This window comes from Electrophorus electricus, chromosome 10, assembly GCF_041902795.1.
Source record: "Electrophorus electricus isolate QZ-2024a chromosome 10, ASM4190279v1, whole genome shotgun sequence".
NCBI lineage: Eukaryota > Metazoa > Chordata > Actinopteri > Gymnotiformes > Gymnotidae > Electrophorus > Electrophorus electricus.
The window spans coordinates 2372501-2380000 of record NC_137506.1 but is presented as its reverse complement, the minus strand read 5'-3'; the positions used below and the strand labels follow the sequence as shown (position 1 = coordinate 2380000).

General features: G+C 41.8%; 1 protein-coding gene across 1 annotated transcript in view; it reads right to left on the bottom strand.

The window, feature by feature from the left end:
• The window catches only part of gpr26 (G protein-coupled receptor 26), a 13683-nt gene that overhangs the window by 1215 nt on the left and 4968 nt on the right, over positions 1–7500 (bottom strand). Inside the window, exons 2-3 of the mRNA XM_081721943.1 lie at positions 1593–1706; positions 1–946 (exon numbers count right to left, since the gene is read on the bottom strand). The exon at positions 1–946 is cut by the window's left edge and continues 1215 nt beyond it. Coding sequence (XP_081578069.1) covers positions 664–946; positions 1593–1706 — 397 coding nt within the window. The 3' untranslated portion in view covers positions 1–663. The remainder of the gene's footprint in view (positions 947–1592; positions 1707–7500) is intronic.

The window sequence follows — 7500 nt, the reverse complement described above, 5'->3', positions numbered from 1 at the left end:
GAACACGAGTTCACACAGCACACAGGAGTTAACTCTCCACTCTGAGTCACAATGGAGAGTGAACACGAGTTCACACAGCACACAGGAGTTAACTCTCCACTCTGAGTCACAATGGAGAGTGAACACGAGTTCACACAGCACACAGGAGTTACATTTTTTTCTCTCAGAAAAAAAGAGTTCCCGCACTTAGACATTTCCCACTTGAAATCAAATGTATAAACAGGAACAGAATATGTTCAGAGATTTTCATTTTCTAAAGTCAAAGTCAAATGTTTAGAAAAGAGCTTATAATAGCCCCAAAATATCCACCAAATCCTGTTTAACACCCAGCATCATTCCATATCACACTTTATGACAACCCCAGTGACAACACACACACACACACACACACACACAAATAATTAATAGGCCTCACTGTGTACTGTGAATCTCCTAGTAATCACTAACTAGCAGCTTTCACCATGAAAAGACATTTAAACTATACTTATACATAATTCAACAGATGTAATGTTTTCTATGCCAAAAAGCACTCTGTGAAACTCTGAAACTGTACACAGCTGACGTTCCGAAGCGTGCTGCTCTCCGCGCTTCCGTCCTGCCGCTTGGGGTGGTTTATGCTGCTACATATTTTCATCATTGCTGTTTGCTTTTTTCCAACCACTGCTAATCAGCAGACCGCATGCCAGTTTTCTTGCGTTTTTCATCATGCTGCGACTTCCCAGAATTCCCTGGCTTGTTGGACCTCCCATTTTCCTGCCGATGGCCTGACACGTGGCGTGAGCCTCGCTTCAGGAAGCGGTTGATGATGTCACCACAGGTCTTGCGGTACTGGTGCCGGAGGAGGGAGTAGACGAAGGGGTCACAGGCAGCCTTGCTGTACGCCAGTGTCTTGCACAGCACGCCCCAGTACGGACTGATTGGAACAACCACAAAGAGCTCCACCACCCTGAGGTCAAAGATACGTGATAGATACATCACACGCGATATATACAGCGCACACGCGATATATACATCACACGTGATATATACAGCACACACGTGATATATACATCACACGTGATATATACAGCACACACGCGATATATACATCACGCGTGATATATACAGTACACACGTTGTATATACATCACACACGCGATATATACATCACACATGATATATACAGCACACACGCGATATATACATCACACGTGATATATACAGCACACACGCGATATATACATCACACGTGATATATACAGCGCACACGCGATATATACATCACGCGTGATATATACAGCGCACACGCGATATATACATCACGCGTGATATATACAGCACACACGCGATATATACATCACGCGTGATATATACAGCACACACGTGATATATACAGCACACGTGATATATACAGCGCACACGTGATATATACATCACACGTGATATATACAGTACACACGTTGTACATACATCTCACACGTGTTATATACATCACAAATGTACCTGTAATATATACAGCAAATGTGATATATACAGCACATATCTGAAGCTGCAGAAACAATCCCTTTATCCAGTTCATTATAAAACCCATTGGTGTCTTTCACTGAGCTCACCTGGTGAGAACATAAGGAGTGAAGCAAACAACGAAGGTCCCGATAAAGGTGCTAATTTTCCGCGTGGCTCTGCGCCTCCTCTTCCTCTGCTCCTCCAGACACCGCTGCCGTACACTGCAGTGGAGTGAGAATCCTCACGTCAAACACACCTGCAAACTGACACTTCCCAGGCTGACTGATGCAGTGAACTCACACGTCCCAGGCTGACTGATGCAGTGAACTCACATGTCCCAGGCTGACTGATGCAGTGAACTCACATGTCCCTGGCTGACTGCTGCAGTGAACTCACACGTCCCTGTCTGACTGATGCAGTGAACTCACACGTCCCTGGCTGGAGAACACACGTCCCTGACTGACTGATGCAGGGAACTCACACGTCCCAGGCTGACTGATGCAGTTAACTCACACGTCCCAGGCTGACTGATGCAGTGAACTCACATGTTCCAGGCTGACTGTTGCAAGGGAACTCACACGTCCCTGACTGACTGCTGCAGTGAACTCACATGTCCCTGGCTGGAGAACACACGTCCCTGGCTGACTGCTGCAGTGAACTCACACGTTCCAGGCTGACTGCTGCAGTGAACTCACATGTCCCTGGCTGGCTGCTGCAGTGAACTCACATGTCCCTGGCTGGAGAACACACGTCCCTGACTGACTGATGCAGTGAACTCACACGTCCCAGGCTGACTGATGCAGTGAACTCACACGTTCCAGGCTGACTGATGCAGTGAACTCACACATCCCAGGCTGACTGCTGCAGTGAGAACACACGTCCCCGAGTGACTACTGTAGTGAGCTCTGCAATTGGGCGTAAGCCCACGACTCTTACGTGCAGGATTGATGCACTGATCTGGATTGTTGTCTTTATTTCCAAAATACCTACTCTACAGAGGAGTTTTCACTGATTTGTCAAACACAAATCATACCATTGAGTAAACTCTAAAATAACTTGGTATAAAAAAAATAATACAAAAAAAAGAGAAATTGAAAAAGTCAAAGATGTAAACAAGGTCATGTATATGGGTCAAATATATTTAGTTTTTGTAACAACAGTATATGCATAATACTTTTAAAATACACAAATATTATTTTTTAACAGTTATCTGGTTATTTACAAAAAAGCATCAAAAACTTGATTATACTTTACATTACAAAACCACGGATAGTTAAACTATGCCAGTTTAAGTAGATTATACCAGTTTAATATAATTTAATGTAGTATCGTATACATTTAATATTGCAGTGTAATATATTGAGTACCAGCCCACTAATTCACTGTCTTGGGTAATGGATAATGTTGCTGCTGTGTACAAAGTACTCAAACTGTTGTAGCACAATGTTACTCAGTATGTCATCCTGTAATAATGTTACAGTTACAATGTAACGATGGCTGTGTAAACAGACCGACTTACCACACGGGTTACCCAAAAATATTATCAAATATTTATGAAACAGTGTCCATGGGATAACCGAAGGTTCATTTTAAAGAAGTTATCTGTGATTTTACACATTATTATTTGTGTGCTATAAGGCTACTTTTGCGTGCCGTAACAATACTGTGGTTCAGTACTGCAGACGTAAAGAGCCGGTCTAAGAAGTAGACCACAGATAAATGAGTCTCCTTGGCGTATTAAAATGCACATTAGACCTGAAGGTAAGGAGAACTGTCAGAACTGAGGCCCAAGGAATCTTTGGGTGTTATTAGCGGTGAAGAGGTTCCTCTTTAGTTCTTTTACCAGTGATGACAGCAACTCCATAAATATGACTAATGCTGGATTCATTGTTGCATTGTTGAATTCTTTTTGCATATACGAAAAACTATTTACTTTTGTAACAACCAAATTATTATTACTTTTTTTTTTGCATTTTTAAAAAATGTATTGCATTTTTTTTTCTATTTAAATCCACCCCTGTCACACGTCTAACTAAATATTTTTATTTGAATTATTTCATGCATATGTTCTATTGTTTTCAAGGCCTTGAAGATTGATTTAAAAATTGCTAATTCTGCTACCAGACTGATGGTGCTGTGACCTTCTCTGGACTCAAAGTAAAACTCGAGTTTCCATGTCAACAGTGGAGCGTGATGCGGGTGCTAGCGGTGGAAAGGAAGAAGCAGATGTTTACGCCATGAGGAAAATAGATTTTTTCTTGTATTTCTGGAAAGTCACCAACTGACAAACATGTGTGTAACGTGCATCTTGAGTCATAAATCCTTAAACCCCGAGGATTTTCAGGTTGGGTGGTGATATACAGGATTAAGTCTCAGTTTGAAAATTCATACACAAAATTCCCCCATCCTTGCCTGATGGGAAAATCAGCTGTTTTGCAGACTAATCTATCAGAATGAGAGTATAGGGGGACTGATGTCATATGCATTTCATTCAAAAATACAGGAAGGTTCATTTAATATTAGTAGAAAAAAAGTTCAAAATCTTCTGAAGAGTGACTAATCAGCTCAAAAAACCAAAAACAATTTAATACATAAACCTTTAAATATAAATACAGTAAACAATAATAACATGAATGGGAGTATATTTTGTTGACTAAGGTATTTTGTCTTGCCTCAGAAGTTCTAAGTGTTAAGCTTTTGAATAGTTGTCTGTCAGAGCAGACACTCTACCTTGACTGTGTTTGAGCACACTCTCTACATGACTATGTTAGAGCACAGTCTCTACCTGACTGTGTTTGAGTTTACTCTCTACCTGAGTATGTTTAGCACTCTCTCTACCTGAATGTGTTTGAGCACACTCTCTACCTGAGTGTTTAGCACATTCTCTACCTGACTGTGTTTGAGCACTCTCTACCTGAGTGTTTCGCACACTCTCTACCTGACTGTGTTTGAGCACACTCTCTACCTGACTATGCTTGAACACACTCTCGAGCTGACTATGTTTAGAACACTATATACCCGAATGTGTTTGACCATGATCTCTACCTGATTGTGTTTAAGCACACTGTCTACATGAATGTGTTTGAGGACACTCTCAATCTGACTGTGTTAGAGCACATTCTACCTGATTGTATTTGAGCACATTCTCTACCTGACGCTCTCTACATAACTGTGTTTGAGCACACTCTCGTCCTGAGTGTGTTTAGCACGGTCTCTACCTGACTATGCTTGAACACACTCTCGACCTGACTATGTTTAGAACACTATATACCTAAAAGTGTTTGAGCACGATCTCTACTTTACTGTATTTCTGCACACTCTCTAACTGACTGTGATTTAATACAGTCTCTAGCTGACTGTGTTTAAACATGCTCTCTACCTGTGTTTGAAAACACTCTCTACCTGACTGTGTCTGAGAACACTCTCTACCCGACTGCGTTTGAACACTCTCTCTACATAACTGTGTTTGAGCACACTCAAACTGTCTACATGACTGTGTTTGAGCACACTCTCTACCTGACTGTGTTTAGGCACATTCTCTACCTGAGTGTGTTTAGCACTCTCTCTACCTGACTGTTTGAGCACACTCTCTACATGACAGTGTTTGAGCATGCTCTCTACCTGACTATGCTTGAACACACTCTCGAGCTGACTATATTTAGAACACTATATACCTGAATGTGTTTGACCATGATCTCTACCTGAGTTTAAGCATGCTATCTACCTGACTATGCTAGAACACACTCTCTACCTGACTATTTTGAGCACACTTTCTACCTGACTGTTTTAGAACACAATCTACCTAACTGTATTTGAGCACATTCTCTACCTAGCACACTCTCTACCTGATTGTATTTCAGCAAGCTCTCTACCTGACTGTGTTTGAACACGCTCTCTACATAACTGTTTGAGCAAACTCTTTACCTGAGAGTGTTTAGCACGATCTCTACATAACTGTGTTTGGGCACACTCTCTACCTGACTATGTTTGAGCACACTCTCTAATTGACTGTGTTTAGCATGCACTCTACCTGACTGTGTTTGAGCATGCTCTATATCTGATTGAATTTGAACAAGCTCTCTGACTGTGTTTGAATACACTCTCAATCTGACTGTGTTAGAGCACATTCTACCTGCTTGTATTTGAGCACACTTTCCACCTGAGTGTGTTTAGAACATTTGCTACATAACTGTGTTTGAGCACACTCTCTACATGACTGTGTTTGAGCACAATCTCTACCTGACTGTGTTTGAGCACACTCTCTACTTGACTGTGTTTGAAAACACTCTCTACTTGACTGTGTTTGAGCACATTCTCTACAAGACAGTGTTTTAATATGCTCTCTTCCTGACTGTTTTTGAACAGACTCTACCTGACTGTGTTTGAGTGCACTCTTTAATTGACTGTGTTAAGCATGCTCTCTACCTGACTGTGTTTGAGCACGCTCTCTACCTGACTGTTTTTGAACAAGTTCTCTGACTGTGTTTGAGCACACTCTCTGTCTGACTGTGTTTGAGCATGCTCTTTACCTGACTACGTCTCAGCACACTCTATACCTGACTGTGTTTGAGTACGCTGTCTAGCTAACGTTTGGACTCTCTCTACCTGGCACGCTCTCTACATGACTGTGTTAGAGCACAAACTCTACCTGACTAGTTTGAGCACACTCTCTACCTGATTGTGTTTGAACACTCTCTCTACATAATTGGGGTTGAGCACACTATCTACCTAACTGTGTTTGCGCACACTCTCTACCTGAGTGTGTTTGAGCACACCCTCAATCTGACTGTGTTAGAGCACATTCTACCTGACTTTGTGTGAGCATAATCTCTAACTGAGTTTGTTTGAGCACACAGTCTACATGACTGTGTTTGAGCACACTCTCTAACTGACTGTGTTTAGCATGCTTTTTATCTGACTGTGTTTGAGCACGCATTTTACCTAGCACACTCTCTACCTGATTGTATTTCAACAAGCTCTCTACCTGACTGTGTTTGAACACGCTCTCTACATAGCTGTGTTTGAGCAAATTCTTTACCTGAGAGTGTTTAGCACGATCTTTACATAACTGTGTTTGGGCACACTCTCTACCTGACTATGTTTAAGCAAACTCTCTACATAACTGTGTTTAGCATGCTCTTTACCTGACTGTGTTTGAGCACGCACTCTACCTGAGTGTGTCTGAACACACTCTGGACTTGACTGTGTTTAGAACACTATATACCTGAATGCGTTTGAGCACAATCTCTACCTGACTGTGTTTCAGCACATTGTCTACCTGAGTGCGTTTGAACACACTCTTTACCTGAATGTGTTTGAGCATGATCTCTGCCTGACTGTGTTTGAGCACACTGTCTACCTGAGTGTGTTTGAGCACAATCTCTACCTGACTATGTTTGAGTATGCTCTCTACCTGACTATGCTTGAAAACACTCTCAACATGACTGTGTTTGAGCACACTCTCTGCCTGAGTGTTTTAGCACTCTCTCTACCTGAATGTGTTTGAGCACACTCTCTACATGACAGTGTTTGAGCACACTCTCTACTTTAGTGTGTTTAGCACACTCTCTACCTGACTGTGTTTGAGTATGCTCTCTACGTGACTATGCTTGAACACACTCTCGAGCTGACTATGTTCAGAACACTATATACCTGAATGTGTTTGAGCACAGTCTCTACCTGACTGCGTTTGAGCACACTGTCTACCTGACTGTGTTTGAGCACACTGTCTACCTGAGTTTGTTTGAACACATTCTCTACATGACAGTGTTTGAGCACATTCTCTACCTGAGTGTGTTTACCACACTCTCTAGCTGACTGTGTTTAGAACACTATATACCTGAATGTGTTTGAGCACAATCTCTATCTGACTGTGTTTCAGCACACAGTCTACCTGAGTGTCTTTGAGCACCCTCTCTAACTGACTATGTTTGAACACACTCTCTGCCTGACTGTATTGGAGCAAACTCTGTATGTGACTGTGATTGAATAGATTTTCTAACTGACTGTGTTTGA